The 19,129-nt window shown below is 41.7% G+C and overlaps 1 protein-coding gene across 1 annotated transcript in view; it reads right to left on the bottom strand.

The window, feature by feature from the left end:
• Positions 1 to 19,129, bottom strand: part of LOC113405120 (E3 ubiquitin-protein ligase RING2) — a 52,284-nt gene that overhangs the window by 10,692 nt on the left and 22,463 nt on the right. Inside the window, exons 2-4 of the mRNA XM_026655582.2 lie at positions 9,181 to 9,269; positions 8,682 to 8,842; positions 1,374 to 1,589 (exon numbers count right to left, since the gene is read on the bottom strand). Coding sequence (XP_026511367.1) covers positions 1,374 to 1,589; positions 8,682 to 8,842; positions 9,181 to 9,267 — 464 coding nt within the window. The 5' untranslated portion in view covers positions 9,268 to 9,269. The remainder of the gene's footprint in view (positions 1 to 1,373; positions 1,590 to 8,681; positions 8,843 to 9,180; positions 9,270 to 19,129) is intronic.

The raw sequence follows: 19,129 nt of genomic DNA, 5'->3' as shown, positions 1-19,129 counted from the left end.
GCCATTGAAGCTTGCATCTCACGGCTAACCACTGCCGCAGGAGACCGGTGCCTCGAGTAGGAGGATCAGTGGTGGGGGGGGGGGGGGGGGGGGGGAGGGAGAATCGGTACCGTGACGGAGACTGCTCCCACCGTGGGGATCAGTGGCGAGGAGACAGCCGGCGGGTGGATGATTGGTGCCGGCAATACAGTGACTGGTGCCTTCTTCTAGGCGACGTGCGTCGAGAGGGAGGAGACCATGAGCATGGTGCTGGCAACGTAGAATGTCCCACAGAAGACAGACACCTGGGGCACAGAGACAGAGAGCGCCGTCTCATCTCCAGAGACCGGCGTCGTTCGCCCGCCCTCTTGGGGGTCTTTACGGCTGGCTTGCCCTCACTGGAAGCCTTTGCCATGACCTGCGACACCCACAGTGCTGGAGGTGTTGGTAGAGGCCTCTGCGCTCTATGCGCCGGAAAGGCATAGTCACTGCCACCAGTCTGGGTTCCTTACCACCTCCTGGAATCAGTGGCAGATCCCTGTGCAGGCTAGAGGGCCCCATCGGGGGCAGGGGGGGCATATCTATGTGGCTCTGGTGTGGGCTGTTGGCCCGAATTGGGTCCTTTGCCCTTCTTGCTTGGTGCCAGGGAGTCACTTCTTTAACCTCCTCTTAGATATTGGTGCCGGAGGTGCGCTGTGCACCAAGGCTGAGGTGCTCGGGGCAGAGTCTGGCCAGGAAGGCTTGGACGCCAGGCAGAGAACAGCCTCCAGGAGGAGGGCCCTCAAACAGATGTCTCGCTCTTTCTGAGTTGTGGGACGAAAGTTCTTACAGATGCGACACTTCTCCTTCACATGTGATTCCCCCAAGCATTTGAGGCAGCTGCTATGGGGTTCGCTAACAGGCATAGGCCTGTTACAGTTAGAGCAGGGCTTAAAACCCGGAGATCGGGGCATGTCCCACCTGGGGCGAAGTCCCTGCTGGGACTCTATCTCTAACTACACTACTTAACAACTACTTATTAACTAATGACTGTAAACAAGCTATTTACAAAGCCTTAAGGCTTGAAGACTGAAGTAGAAGAACCACTAGCCCTTGCGAGGCAAGGGAAAGGCGCTGCAACTAACCACCATGGGCGGTAAGAAGGAACTGAGAGGGCGTAGGGCCAGCAGCACCTAGTATATACCAACGCATGGGTGCGGCACTCCAGAGGACACTACAGCCGACCCTACGGATACCACTGAGGCACAAATCTCCGACGGCTGCACACATGGGCGTGCGCACATCTAGAATGGAATCGACATGAGCAAGCACTCAAAGTTTTTATGGTTTCGTTTGCTTTGATTTTTAAGTTAATGTTACAATAACACAAACAACCCACCTTCAGAGCCCCATACCTGTTCATTGCTTGAATCTTTAATCCTTCCTCAATGCTGTGGCTCAGAGCTTGCTGGTTATTGTGCTTACTGATCCTTGCTAGAACTCTCTCTTGATGAGCCTCATATTCATCACGACTTGGGTAAATTTTACTGATGAGGGCATCAAAATTCGGATCTGGTCTCAGTGATCTTTTAGAAACAAGCTTTTTACGACATGTGGGACACTCTTTGTTTCTAAACCAACAAAAAAGAAAGGTGACAATGAATGCTCTTCATGGCTGTAATCCAGAGTTTCCTGTCATGATGCAGTTCATAGAATCACAGACTTTAAGGTCAGAAGGGACCATTATGATCGTCTAGTCTGACCTCCTGCACAACGCAGCACAGAATCTCACTCACCCACTCCTGTATCAAACCCCTAACCTATGTCTGAGCTACTGAAGTCCTCAAATCATGGTTTAAAGACTTCAAGGTGCAGAGAATCCTCCAGCAAGTGACTCATGCCCCACGCTGCAGAGGAAGGCGAAAAACCCCCAGGGCCTCTGCCAATCTGCCCTGGAGGAAAATTCCTTCCCGACCCCAAATATGGTGATCAGCTAAACCCTGAGCATGTGGGCAAGACTCACCAGCCAGACACCTAGGAAAGAATTCTCTGTAGTAACTCAGATCCCACTCCATCTGACATCCCTTCATAGGCCATTGAACATATTTACTGCTAATAGTCAAAGATCAATTAATTGTCAAAATTAGGCTATCCCATCATACCATCCCCTCTATAAACTTATCAGGCTTAGTCTTGAAGCCAGATATGTCTTTTGCCCCCACTGCTCCCCTTGGAAGGCTGTTCCAGAACTTCACTCCTCTGATGGTTAGCAACCTTCATCTAATTTCAAGTCTAAACTTCCTAATGACCAGTTTATATCCATTTGTTCTTGTGTCCAAATTGGTACTGATCTTAAATAATTCCTCTCCCTCTCTGGTATATCCCTCTGATATATTTATAGAGAGCAATCATATCTCCCCTCAGCCTTCTTTTGGTTAGGCTAAACAAGCCAAGCTCTTTGAGTCTCCTTTCATAAGACAGGTTTTCCATTCCTAGTAGCCCTTCTCTGTACCTGTTCCAGTTTGAATTCATCCTTCTTAAACATGGGAGACCAGAACTGAACACAGTATTCCAGATGAGGTCTCACCAGTGCCTTGTATAACGGTACTAACACCTCCTTATCTCTACTGGAAATACCTCGCCTGATGCATCCCAAGACCGCATTAGCTTTTTTCACGGCAATATCACATTGGCGGCTCAGTGTCATCCTGTGATCAACCGATACTCCAAGGTCCTTCTCCTCCTCTGTTACTTCCAACTGATGCATCCCCAGCTTATAAAAAAATTCTTGTTATTAATCCCTAAATGCATGACCTTGCACTTTTCACTATTAAATTTCATCCTATTACTATTACTCCAGTTTACAAGGTCATCCAGATCTTCCTGTATGATATCCCAGTCCTTTTCTGTATTAGCAATACCTCCCAGCTTTGTGTCATCCACAAACTTTATTAGCACATTCCCACTTTTTATGCCAAGGTCAGTAATAAAAAGATTAAATAAGATTGGTCCCAAAACTGATCCCTGATCCATTAGTAACCTCCCTCCAGCCTGACAGTTCGCCTTTCAGTATGACCTGTTGTAGTCTCCCCTTTAACCAGTTCCTTATCCATCTTTCAATTTTCATATTGATCCCCATCTTTTCCAATTTAGCTAGTAATTCCCCAGGTGGAACCCTATCAAATGCCTTACTGAAATCGAGGTAAATTAGATCCACTGCATTTCCTTTGTCTAAGAAATCTGTTACCTTCTCAAAGAAGGAGATCAGGTTGGTTTGGTACGATCTACCTTTTGTAAAACCATGTTGTATTTTGTCCCAATTACCATTGACCTCAATGTCCTTAACTACTTTCTCCTTCAAAATTTTTTCCAAGACCTTGCATACTACAGATGTCAAACTAACAGGCCTGTAGTTACCCGGATCACTTTTTTTTTTTCCTTTCTTAAAAGTAGGAAATATGTTAGCAATTCTCCAGTCATACGGTACAACCCCTGAATTTACAGATTCATTAAAAATTCTTGCTAATGGGCTTGCAATTTCATGTGCCAGTTCCTTTAATATTCTTGGATGAAGATTATCTGGGCCCCCCGATTTAGTCCCATTAAGCTGTTTGAGTTTGGCTTCTACCTCGGATGTGGTAATATCTGTGACGGTGCCCCCCATAAGGCTTTATGGAAATATGCTTATGAATGTATATATGACATAACTAGAATATGTTTTATGCTACATATGCCATTTAATATCTCTCTGTAAAGGTTATGATCTACTGAATCTATTAATCCTATTTGTATGCATGTATAATTTTTGTATTCGAAGTTATGAATATTGGCTGTGTACTGGCTTGATTTTTAAGTAGCCTTTGTAAAGCATTTGGTCAGCTTCTTGAGAAAGGAATGTGCAAATTAAGTGCCCAATCAAGAAGCACTTAAGTGACAATGGATCTTGGAAGGCTCCAATCCACATAAGAAGTCTACATGAGGACCTTCAAGGTAGCAGGTAAGCAATGGCTGCTGCCTGTAAAAACTGAGTCATGCATGGACATGTGACTTGCCCATGTGACTCCAAAACTCCATCTTGGAGCTGGACTTTGCATAGGAGAGAGGAGGGGGTCTCCACTCACAAGAGAAAGTCTATTTAAGCCTGTGGGAGACCCCTCCATTTTGTCTTCAGCTGGCTAAAGAGAGCCTCTCCACCCTCCAGGATACCTGAAAGAAACTGGAACAAAGGACAGTAACTACAAGGGATGTGAGTGATTGCTGGACCCAGACTAGAAGGAGACTAGTCTGTAAAAGGAAGCTTACTGGGTGAGGTTTTTATCTGTATTTAGTTTTCTTAGACACAGACTTGCGTGTTCTATTTTATTTTGCTTGGTAATTCACTTTGTTCTTTCTGCTATTACTTGGAACCACTTAAATCCTACTTTCTGTATTTAATAAAATCACTTTTTTACTTATTAATTAACCCAGAGTATATATTAATACCTGGGTGGGCAAACAGCTGTGCATCTCTCTCTATCAGTGTTATAGAGGACGAACAATTTATGAGTTTACCCTGTATAAGCTTTATACAAGGTAAAACGGATTTATTCGGGGTTTGGACCCCATTGGGAGTTGGGCATCTGAGTGTTAAAGACAGGAACACTTCTTAAGTTGCTTTCAGTTAAGTCCGCAGCTTTGGGGCACGTGGTTCAGACCCTGGGTCTGTGTCGGAGCAAACTGGCGTATCTGGCTCAACAAGACAGGGTGCTGGAGTCCCAAGCTGGCAGGGGAAATAGGGGCAGAAGTAGTCTTGGCACATCAGTTGGCAGCCCCAAGGGGGTTTCTGTGATCCAACCCATCACAATATCTACCTCCATATCCTCATTCCCATTTGTCATCCTACCATTATCCCTAAGCTCCTCATTTGTCTCATTAAAGACTGAGGCAAAGTATTTGTTTAGATATTGAGCCATGCGTAGATTATCCTTAACCCCCGCTCCATGCTCAGTGTTTAGTGGTCCCACTTCTTCTTTCTTTGTTTTTTTCTTATTTATATGGCTATAGAACCTTTTACTATTGGTTTTAATTCCCTTTGCACGGTCCAACTCTACATGGCTTTTGGCCTTTCTCACTTTATACCTACATGTTCTGACCTCAATAAGGTAGCTTTCCTTGCTGATCCCTCCCATCTTCCATTCCTTGTAGGCTTTCTGCTTTTTCTTAATGACCTCTCTGAGATGCTTGCTCATCCAGCTTTGTCTACAACTCCTGCCTGTGAATTTTTTCCCCCTTCTTGGATGCAGGCTTCTGATAGTTTCTGCAACTTTGACTTGAAGTAATTCCAGGCCTCCTCTGCCTTTAGATCCACAAGTTCTTCAGTCCAATCCACTTCCCTAACTAATTTCCTTAATTTTTTAAAGTTGGCCCTTTTGAAATCAAAAACCCTAGTCACAGATCTATTTTTGTTTATCCTTCCATTGAACTGAATTAGCTCATGATCGCTCAAACCAAGGTTGTCCCCTACAACCATTTATTCGATGAGGTCCTCACTACTCACCAAAACCAAATCTAAAATGGCATCCCCTCTTGTTGGTTCAGCAACTACTTGGTGAAGGAATCCATCAGCTATCGCATCCAGGAAAATCTGAGCCCTATTATTATTACTAGCACTTGTCCTCCAGTTTATATCTGGGAAGTTAAAGTCTCCCATGATCACACAATTCCCATTAGCATTTACTTCATTAAAAACATTAAAGAGGTCCCCATCCATATCCAAATCAGATCCCGGTGGTCTACAGCACATCCCAAGCACTATCCCAGGGGAGGCTCTAGTAGATTTCTTCCCCAATGTGATTTTTGCCCAGACAGACTCTGTCTTATCCATTCCATCACTTCTTATTTCTTTACAGTCTACCTCATCATTGATATACAATGCTACTCCACCACCTTTGCCTTTATCTCTGTCTTTTCTAAACAGCACATACCCTTCAATACCTATACTCCAGCATGACTACTATTCCACCATGTTTCTGTTATCCCTATAATATCTGGTTTCACTTCCTGCACCAGTAACTCTAGTTCCTCCATTTTGTAACCTAGGCTCCTCGCATTGGTGTACAAACATCTTAATTTTTGCTGTTTGCCTTCGCTCACATTCTTTACCCGATTAGGCACAGACATTCTACCGTCAGTATCACCTATTAGAATGGTATCTACACTACCCTTCCTCCTTATGTCCATTCTCCTGCCCACAGCTGTATCCTTTCTTACTTCGTTTTCTTCCCTCTCAATGTTAAAATCCAGCATGGAGATTACCTGGACATCTCCCAACCATCTCCCCCAAATTCCTAGTTTAAAGCTCTCTTAATCAGTTGTGCCAGCCTCCATCCTAGAAGTCTATTTCCCTCCCTACTCAGGTGAAGTCCATCCCAAGAGAACAGTCCTCTGTCCATGAATGCTTCCCAGTGGCCATACATCCCAAAGCCCTCCTTATAGCACCACTGCCTGAGACATCTGTTGATCGTCCTAATCTTGTCACACCTTTGTTGCCCTTCTCTAGGAACAGACAGAATCCCACTGACGATCACCTGAGCCTCAATTTCCTTAAGCGTCTTCCCCAGCCTGGCATAGTCTCCCTTGATACATTCCAGCGAGAATCTAGCCGTATCATTTGTTCCCACATGAAGGACAATCAGTGGATTCTTTCCCACTCCCATTAGGATCCTCTTCAGCCTCAGGTCCATATCCCGTATCTTAGCACCCGGCAGACAGCACTCCCTTCTGTTCTCTGGATCAGCTCTGGTTACAGGCCTGTCTATTCTTCTCAGTAAGGAGTCCCCAATCATGTAGACCTGCCTTTTCCTGGTGATGGTGCGATTCTCCGGTCTATCCCCTGTTCGCTCTGGCTGCAAGTCCTCTCAATTCCTATTCTCCTATGTTTTCCCTATGACATTTACTGTAGAGCCAACATTCTCTTAGTATCTTCTAGGAATAGACCCCTCTGCCTAAGTCTTTGACAGTAGTTATTACACTCCCTCCCCTGAGTGAGAGTTAGTTTTTATTCTTACTGAGAAGTCTGCAGTGATCACAGCTTATATTTACATTTAAGGATTCAAGTGTCTTGCTTTTCTTTGCAGACACGTTCTTTCCCTTTGCCTCTCAAATTGTGTCTTAATTAATGTAAAAAAGATACTTTTAACTCTAGTTAGCATCCTAGTCAAGACAAGACAGTTCATAGCTTTCACCCAAGTTAGTAAATCAAGTTAAAAACTATGAAGAATCCTACTCTTTAGCTTGACCCGCTAAATCATGTGAAAACTACCAACTGCCTTTTCTTCATTAGGATTTTACGTAGACTTGGTTAATTCACATTAAGAACACTTCTTCCCCCTAATGAAAGCAAGAGCTCCATGGTGGCGACCATATTTGTGTCAGACAGTTTTCATTCATTGACATTCTTACTACTCTAACTTCTAATTAAATTACACAATGAAGACCAATATACACCTCTACCTCGATATAACGCTACCCGATATAACACGAATTCTGATATAACGCAGTAAAGCAGTGCTCCGGGGGGGGGCGGGGCGGGGCTGCGCACTCCGGTGGATCAAAGCAAGTTCGATATAACGCGGTTTCACCTATAACGCGGTAAGATTTTTTGGCTCCCAAGGACAGCGTTATATCGAGGTAGAGGTGTACCATCTTCTATTGCATGTTCCAGTTCATTCAATAATGAATGAAAATATCCCTTGACAAATTTTTTGTTTCTATTTCACGACACATAGGAATCGTTTTGCAGGACATGAAATTAAAACAATCTATTTACACATGCATAATTTTTCTTGTCCAAGACAGGAGGGTTAATTTTTGCAGAGGAGTTCAGCATTGCCCAAATTCCCCTAAGACATCTATTTTCTTTAGCTCAGCAGTTTTAAACCTGTGGTCCATGGATCCGTGGGGGTCTGTGGACTATATCTCAGATTTCCAAGGGGGTCCACACCTCTATTCAAAAATTTTTAGGGGTCCGCAAATGAAAAAAGGTTGAAAAACACATATCTGGCTTAATCACTGGAGTTCTGATTAAACTAAGGCACAAATAAAATAGTAAGGGGAATCAAATGTGACATCTCTACACAGGTCATTATGATTATCATACTGTCATTGTTATTCTCATAGGTTTGATATTTGTATCATTGAATTAATGATAAAAAGAATGGCAATTGCAAATTCTTTTAAATTTAAATAGTCAAGAATAGTTATCAATTAGGATTTGTTTTAAATACAAAATAAATACATGTTCCATACATTAGGGAATCTTGTACTCTATACATTTACATATTCATTTGGTAAGATTCCACTGAGACAGTTTAGTTCATTCTTGTGGTACAATTCATTGTGACTAGACCTAGCTAGCTTAAGAAAGGAGGATTTTTTTCTGTTCCTTAAACAATAATTTAGTTTTTCTACATTGGTGTATACAAAGGAATGGGCATACTTCCTCCCAACACCTGGACCGCCTCAAGAGAACAAACATTGAAACAGTGAAATAACATTGGAGTACCCACTTTAGGTACTGGATGCAATGTTCTTTGGTTCCTTGCAATCTAGTAGTGGTGTGTTTGCGTATCTTTGAACACATAGGGCTTCAAAGGGGCCTCATTGTATCATTTTGATTCTTGACCACCATCCCCCTCACCCTGCAATAAGGTAGGATTCTTAGGTATACATTATTTCTTACATACCCACTCCTGAGAGCTGTAATGATACAGTCAGCACAGAAACGATGCAAGCATTCCTTTGTTGTCATGGTGTTTTTCAACATATCCAAACAAATGGGACACATCAGTTCACTGTGCAGGCTTCTAGGTGACACCACTATTTCCAGGCCATCAGTTATTGCTTCCTAATGGTCAAATATTAAAGTGAAATCATATTAATGGAGTGATTTACATAGAAATAATGTAATCTTTGTAAGAAAATTATTAGAGATACACTAAACTGTAGAAAACACTTTAAAATAAAAGCAAGCTACATAATTTTATATTTGTAACTATGTGGGATTGTTTATGTTTTGTTTTTCAATGTGTTACAATTTTAAATAGGAAATTAGAGATTTTACTAAGCATCTTACAAAAAATACTTAACAAAATTAAACTATCCTATGATTTATATAAGAAAGGTATTACACCTCTATTTTTATGGCAGTGCCTTGCACGAAATAAGCTTCTTAACCTGTATTACCTGAGGTGTTCTCTGTAATTCATATAAACTGAGCTCCCATGTTTTGCTTAAAGGTTGAGTTCCATTGGTCTGCACAGCCTGAGACATGGCTAGGAATAAAGAGAAGAGGGGAAAAAATTACATAAATAATCATAAAACAAAAGCTTAAGTGTGTTTAACTGAAGCTAGAAGCAGATTCCCTCCCCTTTAAATGGTAGTGCTGGTTCAGCATTTTCACAGAAACAGCAATCCCCAGGTTCCCTGCAGATGTGTTTGCAATTTCTATTCTAATAAAGAAGAAATGAGAAAAAATGGTTCCTATGGGATGAAGAAAAGCCAGAATAAGCACCAAATGCCACTCTCAGTTAGACATGTACAATCCCACTCATGTAACTGGAATCATACAAGTGTAACCAAGTATGTTATTCAAATACACACATCTTGAAAGTCAGTTAAGGTTGCTAAGGGACAGTAACATAAGACAAAACCACAAAACCTAGGAAGTACAGCATAAGAGCTGCACACATCACCCTATCAAATACATACCCAAAAGACATTTAAAACACACATTGTGGTTGAGTAGGGTTGACTTGCTAAGGGAATGGAGAGTCACTAAAGTTACACGCAGACAACCTTAACTCTTCCCTCTGATGTGAGTGTTCCCATAGGAACAATCTATACGCTCACCTTCTCCTTTCCCCTCAAATCCTTACAGGAGGTTTTCATTCCTAACAAGTTTTAAAAAAAATATTGATGCATGAAGAAAGACTAGCTAGGTTTGGGCGCATTTAGAAAGTATGTTTCTAGCTTTAGGTTTCAATGATGAGCCCAATTCTCCTCTCACACCAGTGTAATTCCATTGGGTTCACTATAATTACTTCTGATTTACAGTGGTGAAAGCATTAGGAGAATCAGCATCAGAAATGGTAAGTCTCAGATAAGCAATATGCCTAAACCACTACTATCACTTCTCTAGTTTCTCTCCTTATTTCTTATATTAATTGGGGGGAGGGGGGGGGAGGTTAAGCCAACTCTCTCTCCAACAATGCATATTTGAAAAAAAGTTGAGCATAAGAGATGAATGAAAATAATTTAAGACTGCATTTCCATAGCACCATCCACCCAAGGTTTTCAAAATGCTTTACATGGTCATGAGTCCACAGAAAATCAGGTAAAAGGATGCCTCCTTTTCATAAAGGGGAGGTATAGAGACATTTACATGGCTTGCACAACATTGCAAACTGTAGTCAGTGTCAGATTTAGGAGTAGAACCCAAGTCATCCAACTCCCAATCAGTCCTGAGTTTTTAAACCAGTAGACATGTGTATTGCAATTATAGCCACACTGGAGAAAGTCTCACTTTAGCCTTATGCAAACTGTAAAGATCAAAATAATATAAAAAAGAACGCAAAAAGGTTTCTGGGCAGAAAATAGTTAATTCCGGGAGGCTGGAGGGAAGGAAGGAACACTCTCCAAAAAGAACGTGGGGCAATCTAGAAAGTTATTTTGGGAGCGTGTGTGTATGCATGGCTATTTCTGAATTAGGAGACTACAGTATGATGCAAAATTACAGTTGCAAACATCTGTACTAGAAGAGGAAAAAATGAAGTTTTTTCAGTTCACTTTAAAAAAAAAAAAAAAAAATCTAAATGTGCACTTCCAAACCATCCCAACATGTAGCCAAGTCGCAGATCCTATTTTTGTATGACAACCAAGTGTACAAGGGACAGTAATTACCAGATGAGAAATGTCAATTCCTCTGCACCAAGGGAGGTTGAACAGGCTTAAATAACTTTTTTGAGGGGTTGGGGGGTGGGGGGGGGGAAGAAGAGATAAAAGCAGCAGCACAGGTTACTACTATGCCTGTTCATCTTAATCTTGGCCGTGGTGCTTGCAGCACATCTGTTCCTACTGAAAAGGAATGGTCAAATGAGGAGTAGTTCTCAGCAAGCCAAGTATTACACCTAAATAATAACTTGGGGTTGGAGAGATGGCAGAAGAACTGGGAAAGGATGATGGATTTAGGCTGTCAACTCCTGTTTTAGTAGCATAAAAATATATTTTCTATGGCACAAGGGACATGTTTCTCTGCATGTATAAGAGAAATAAGACATCAATTTAGTGCCCTAACAGACTACTGAAATTGACACGCTGCTAATAGCTAATTGCAGACTGTAAACTCTAAAATGAACACATACTGAGAATCCAGCCAACGATTTGACTAGAGTGTCAGAATCTTGAAGATTTATTTATCACAGAGCACATGCGCACACACACAGAGCCAGTGGCTTGTTTAGATTAGCACTCTCACTATTGATTGTGCTGATGGGGATGCGCTGATGCTGCAGCAATGGTGCAAGTTACTCACAGGATGGAGAGACCTAATGTGAACAGTAAGCATATTATTAACATTTATATCACTGTTGTGTCTTGAGACTCAGGCACGTCAGGGCTCCATTGTGCTACACACTGTACAAACATAGGAATAAGAGTTCCTGTCCCCAAACAGATTTCCATCTAAAACTTCTAGAGTGATTGCTGAGCTGACAACAGACTTTCACAGGTTCACAGATTTTTAAGGCCACTGTGTTCATTTCTTCTGACCTCATGTGTAACACAGGCCACAGGATTTCCTTGAATTAATTCATGCTTCAAGTCCCATAGCTGTGGACCACCATGCCAAAGCCTAAGCAATAGTAATCCTTGCACTGTGACCTGAATGTCATTAAACCTGGGGCTCTCTTGGACCAACAAGGGAAGCATAGTCCAGAATCAAGAGCCTTCTGTTAGGTATTCCCAGCTGCCTGATATACAAAACTTTGCTCTTACAGACAAACCCTAGCTAATCAAGCTGATCTCAACTGCCAGAATGGTGAATAAGGAGAGGTGCAATGTCTAGTGTAGACGGGACCCAAACCATAAAGGTCTTTGTAGATGAGGACCAGCATTTTAAATTGTACCCAAAAATGAAGGTCAGTGCAGATTATGGTGCACAGGTGTAACATGCTACATAAATGAAACACCACTGAGTAAGCAAGCAGCCATGTACTGCACTAGCTGAGGTGTCTGAGAAGCCTTCATGATTAGATTGCTTCAGAGATTGAGAATGTTGCAATAATTCAGTCTGGAGGTGACAGAGGCCTGGCTAATTGAGAGCCACGTCTAAAGGAAATGCTGTTACCTCTTTGCCAAGAAAAGATGGTTTTGGTTGTTGGAGATAGACATGGTTTCTGCTGCTACATGGGAATCCAAGAGCACCTGGAGTGCAATTCCATCTACCTAGACAGGAATTGTAGCACCTCTGTGTGGCTTACAGTAGAGGCAACTGCCACAGCTACAATGGATATTTTCATAATGGTTCTCCACACAGGAGGCCCGGGCAGTTTTTGTTCCCAGTTCTAAAGCCAGACTGAAAAGGGTCAGCTAATGACAGAATTTCCTCACACTTGTACCTCTCATCATACACCAAAAACTAGTAGAGACAAGGTGGTGATTGGTGAGAATCTCTGATGGGATGATTTATTGACCCTCGACTAGTAGTTTCCTATTGGAGAGATACTGGACTAGGACTAGTAGTTTCCTTTTGGAGAGATACTGGCACCTTTCCCACTACTGAAGAGAAAGGTTTTTGCTCTTTACCAATAATGCCTACTCTCAAACATGGCCTTCAAAATTGGTTTGCACCCTTTATTTTGTGTTTTATTTAAAAAGCATAGAGGAGGCCAGCACGTTTTTTTCCAGCTTGTTTTTTCACTGAAAATATCGAGAACGTTAGCCTCATCTCATATATTGTGGTTTTGCTGGAAGACTCCCTGGAAAGCTAGAGAACTTCCTCAGCTCTTATCTGAAGGAGTTGAGGGTATCGAATCTTTAACAAAGATCTTTCTGCCTTTCCTTTCCACCCTTGCCCACCTGAATTTAAAAAATATATGGTTTTGTTTACACTCTGAATAAAAACTCTTTCCCGTCTCAATTGCTCAGTTTTCCCTTTTTTTACTTATGATAAAATCCTAACAAGAAGAAAGAATAAACTAAGGCCTGAACTTCAAGTGCAAAAAGAATTAAAAAATTGGTGGAGTGGCATGGGGGTGGTGGGATGAGGGCAGGAGAGAGAAAGAGAAAGTTTTATGAAGTGACAGAAACCTGAAAAGTTCCATTAAAGAAAAAAGGGCACCTTTTTTCCTTTGCAAGTCACCTTTGTGCTAGCACCCTCAATAAAGTTCAGAGTTTAAATAGCCTCCCACATGCTTGTTGCCACTTTCGTTTTGCTTTTTAATAAACTCATATGTAATTCTAAAATGCCATCACCATAGTATCTGGGTGCCACAGTACAACAGTTTCACATATAGGCTGGATTTTTCAAGCTAAAATTAACAAAAAAGCATGTGCTTTTGACAAAATTGTAAGAAGGGGAGACTGTGAGGGGGAGAGAAAGTCAAATTTGAGTAAGCAGATCAATCATCTTTTCAGAGTCACTAATAACAAGGAATATGATTTACATAGGAGTCAGAGGGATATCTATCTGCTCATTACTGATGTCAGAGTCACTAGAACACCTGCAACCATTCTGACTGGCTCAGACTTCAAACTCAGGGCAGTTGTAAATATAAACGTTTTTAATTACAGAGTATGCTTTGATAGTGGTATTCATGCAACAGCTGAGTCCAGTAAGCCCAAAATCCAGAAGAAGGGATTAGTAATTTGAGAACAAGTAGTGCTGGAAGCCTGTTTAATTTTCATTTCCTGTCCCCCAATTTGATATGGTATTCATTTATTTTTTCTATACATGATCCCAGCACATCTAAACCAACACACAATATTTACTGCTCTTTATGGGCAAAGGAAAAGGAATACTGCCCCTCCTTTGCACAACATCTCCCACAGACTATCTAGAACACAAAACTTGACCATTATCAAATGGTGAAGATGATAGTAGAATACAAACTAACATCTGTTTAAATACTATACCATTTGTTAGTGAGATTTGCCTGGTCACCTCCTCTACGTCTTTTATCAAATACCATAAAAGGCAGAGGGGGGTGGGAACTTGTTATGAGATGACAATCATTTAGATAGACTTTAGGGCCAGAAGGGTCCATCATGATCATCTAAGTCTGATCTGCTGTACATTGCAGGCCAGAGAACCTCACCCACACACTCCCGTAATAGGCCCATAACCTCTAGCTGAGTTACTGAAGTCCTCAAATCTTGATTTAAAGACTTAAAGTTACTGAGAATCCACCATTTACTCTAGTTCAAACCAGCAAGTGACCCGTGCTGCACGCTGCAGAGGAAGGCAAAAACAAAACAAAACCCTGAGTCACTGTGAATCTGACCTGGGGGAAATTCCTTCCTGACCCCCTAATATAGCTATTTGTTAGACCCTGAGCACATGGGCCAAACCCACCAGAAAGACACCTGCAAAAGAATTCTAAGTAGTAATTCAGAGCCCTCCCAGTCTAGAATCCCATCTCTAGCCACTGGAGATTCCTTGAACGTATATGCCAGTTTAGAATATTTCTGAACATTTCCTTGCATCACTACAGCACTTATTTCAAAAGAAGGTTGCTGTTATTTTAAAGGACCTTCAGAAATGCTCTCAGTTCTAGCTGGATAAAATTTGGTTATGGAATACACAAGAACCAAATTTATCCAGCTAGAACCTAAAGAGCAACCTACAGACTAAGCAAACAGCACTACATCACTTTACATTTTGGAAGTTTTATCTTCATATTCATATGTGTGAATGGAGTTTTTATTACTTCTACTATTAGCAGCTCATTTTCTGTAGAAATTCTCCACTCCCTCAACCAGAGTAAGATTCCTGCTTGCTAATGCCAAGCACATTTTCCAAGCCCTGCAGTGAAGTATCCTTAGGTAAATAATTAAGCATAATCACCTCCTTTTGAAAGGTTTATTATTATTATTACATAAAAACAAAAAGCAGCATTAAAATACAAACCAGCAATTGTTTATTCAGAACAAAAATTAAAATTAGATATTTGAACTTTCAAATAAAGAAGAAAAAAGTAGGCCTACTTTTGGGAACACAAGTCTTCAATATAGCTTCATTTTTAAAAATTGGGAGACTCTTCCATTAAAAGCAGTATCTAAGTCTACTTGCTCTGGAAGCTTAATAGGAATAAACTTTAATTAACAAGACAATTTATTTCATTTTACTCTCTTGGACTGATATTGTAGTTTCATTCTATTAGGGATAGAGTATAAGTTTCAATACAATAAGATTGTCTTTCACCCAAACCTGTACCCAATTCAAAATCAGATAATTAGTTCCTGGCTGGGACTAGAGTTAAAATTGCTAAAATACTGCACACACCAAAAAAAAAGAGGCAGGCAGGCAGGCAAGCAAGCAAATAAATAAATGAATGAATGGTTGTTCCCATTCCATTTCTGCCCGGATGCATCAGAAGTTTTATGAGAGAAATTGTTCTCATGGAATTGGCAGTCCAATTACACTGGTCTACAATTTTTGAGAAGTCGTCTGCTTCAGAGATAAAATGTGCTATTTATTATGTATTTTGATGTGCTGAATTCAAATATGACAATTAAAACAACTGATTGGCTACTGTTTCTAAGATATTTAAGTTTTTACATTTGATGTCTATGTATATTGTGTAGATAGTAGAGTTTTAATCATAAATTGTAAACCTAGGTCTTTTCATGTGTTTATGGTTGCTTTACATGATAATATTTCACCTGTCCTGTTTATGTAACACTTTAAAAATCAGCAAAAGGGTTATATAAATAAAATTTATTATGAAACAAAAGGCAAAAAACTATTATGTACATAGTTTAGTCCTATTCAGTGTCTACTCGGCGCTTCTTGGCTTGTCTCTTGTATTCATTAAATGGAGCATCTCTTGTCACTGTCCAGCAATAGTCTGCAAGCATTGATGGGCTCCATTTGCCCTGATAGCGTTTCTCCATTGTTGCAATGTCCTGGTGAAATCGCTCGCCGTGCTTGTTGCTCACTGCTCCGCAGTTCGGTGGAAAAAAATCTAGATGAGAGTGCAAAAAATGTATCTTTAGTGACATGTTGCAACCAAAGCTTTTGTATGCCTTGAGGAGGTTTTCCACCAACAACCTGTAGTTGTCTGCCTTGTTGTTTCCGAGAAAATGTATTGCCACTAACTGGAAAGCTTTCCATGCCGTCTTTTCCTTGCCACGCAGTGCATGGTCAAATGCATCATCTCGAAGAAGTTCACGAATCTGAGGACCAACAAAGACACCTTCCTTTATCTTAGCTTCACTTAACCTTGGAAATTTTCCACGGCGGTACTTGAAAGCTGCTTGTGTTTTGTCAATGGCCTTGACAAAGTTCTTCATCAGACCCAGCTTGATGTGTAAGGGTGGTAACAAAATCTTCCTTGATTCAACAAGTGGTGGATGCTGAACACTTTTCCTCTCAGGCTCCAATGACTGTCGGAGTGGCCAATCGTTCTTGATATAGTGGGAATCTCTTGCACGACTATCCCATTCGCAGAGAAAACAGCAGTACTTTGTGTATCCAGTCTGCAGACCAAGCAAGAGAGCAACAACCTTCAAATCGCCACAAAGCTGCCACTGATGTTGGTCATAGTTTATGCACCTCAAAAGTTGTTTCATGTTGTCATAGGTTTCCTTCATATGGACTGCATGACCAACTGGAATTGATGGCAAAACATTGCCATTATGCAGTAAAACAGCTTTAAGACTCGTCTTTGATGAATCAATGAACAGTCTCCACTCATCTGGATCGTGAATGATGTTGAGGGCTGCCATCACACCATCGATGTTGTTGAAGGCTGCAAGATCACCTTCCATGAAGAAGAATGGGACAAGATCCTTTTGACGGTCACGGAACATGGAAACCCTAACATCACCTGCCAGGAGATTCCACTGCTGTAGTCTGGAGCCCAACAGCTCTGCCTTACTCTTGGGTAGTTCCAAATCCCTGACAAGGTCATTCAGTTCACCTTGTGTTATGAGGTGTGGTTCAGAGGAGGAGGATGGGAGAAAATGTGGGTCCTGTGACATTGATGGTTCAGGACCAGAAGTTTCATCCTCTTCCTCTTCCTCGTCTGACTCAAGTGAGAATGATTCTGGTGCATCAGGAACCGGCAGTCCGTCTCCGTGGGGTACTGGGCGTATAGCTGATGGAATGTTTGGATAATGCACAGTCCACTTTTTCTTCTTTGACACACCTTTCCCAACTGGAGGCACCATGCAGAAGTAACAATTGCTGGTATGATCTGTTGGCTCTCTCCAAATCATTGGCACTGCAAAAGGCATAGATTTCCTTTTCCTGTTCAACCACTGGCGAAGATTTGTTGCACAAGTGTTGCAGCATATGTGTGGGGCCCACCTCTTGTCCTGATCTCCAATTTTGCAGCCAAAATAAAGGTGATAGGCTTTCTTAACCATAGTGGTTATACTGCGCTTTTGTGATGCAAAAGTCACTTCACCACAAACATAGCAGAAGTTATCTGCACTGTTCACACAAGTACGAGGCATCTCTGCTCACTTTGGCTAAACAGAAATGTGTCCCTTTGCAAAATCAAACACTGACAAATAAGAGAGCACGACACTGTATGATTTCTAGAGCTGATATAGGGCAATTTGTTCAGCAGAGTGATGTAAGCTTCGTTATGATTGCATCATCCATGACTTATAGGAATAACATGATGCAATTCATATCATGTATGACGCAATACCAGCTTCAGATTGCATCATTCATTGTTTTGCCTAAAAAGCAAGTACTGTCCAAACCCAGTCATAGATTTATTCATAGATCCAGTCAAAGATGTATTTTAGTCATTTCTGGTTTAAATTGAGATCCCTTCCCTTTATAACTCACTTATCCTCCGCCATTCCCAAGTCAAGGGTCGTATATACTGACCCAATAGCATATCTTGAAAACTAGAGCCAATCAACAATTTTAAGCATCATTTTCGTTCTCAGTGACCCAGAATTAGTAACGTTTGACTACATTTATTTCAGAAGCATTTTGGCTGTAGAGCAGTGTTATTATTTTACATGCAGTTGATGGATTTTTGTAGTCTGGTACTGTTTATCTGACACAAGAGGAGACTTCAGATAGATAATAGTTGTTCTACAGTGCTTTCCTTCCAGGATCTCAGCAGGGTGTTGGGAGGTAGTGTGTCAAGTAACTGGAGTCCTGGACTGCAAGTCAGGGGACCAGGGTTCTGGTCCTGTTTCTGCCACTAATTTTTTTCTGTGATCTTGGCCAGGTCACTTCACATCTTTGTACCTCCATTCCCACAACCTTTGTATCATAGAATATCAGGGTTGGAAGGGACCTCAGGAGGTCATCTAGTCCAACCCCCTGCTCAAAGCAGGACCAATTCCCAACTAAATCATCCCAGCCAGGGCTTTGTCAAGCCGGGCCTTAAAAACCTCCAAGGAAGGAGATTCCACCACCTCCCTAGGTAAAGCATTCCAGTGCTTCACCACGCTCCTAGTGAAATAGTGTTTCCTAATATCCAACCTAGACCTCCCCCACTGCAACTTGAGACCATTGCTCCTTGTTCTGTCATCTGCCACCACTGAGAACAGCCGAGCTCCATCCTCTTTGGAACCCCCCCTCAGGTAGTTGAAAGCAGCTATCAAATCCCCCCTCATTCTTCTCTTCTGGAGACTAAACAATCCCAGTTCCCTCAGCCTCTCCTCATAAGTCATGTGCTCCAGACCCCTAATCATTTTTGTTGCCCTCCGCTGGACTCTTTCCAATATTTCCACATCCTTCTTGTAGTGTGGGGTCCAAAACTGGACACAGTACTCCAGATGAGGCCTCACCAATGTCGCATAAAGGGGAACGATCACGTCCCTTGATCTGCTGGCAATGCCCCTACTTATACAGCCCAAAATGCCATTAGCCTTCTTGGCAACAAGAGCACACTGTTGACTCATATCCAGCTTCTCGTCCACTGTGACCCCTAGGTCCTTTTCT

Source organism: Terrapene carolina, unplaced genomic scaffold, assembly GCF_002925995.2.
Source record: "Terrapene carolina triunguis isolate 2854851 unplaced genomic scaffold, T_m_triunguis-2.0 Scaffold210, whole genome shotgun sequence".
Classification (NCBI taxonomy): Eukaryota; Metazoa; Chordata; order Testudines; family Emydidae; genus Terrapene; species Terrapene triunguis.
This window is presented reverse-complemented; position numbering and strand designations above follow the sequence as displayed.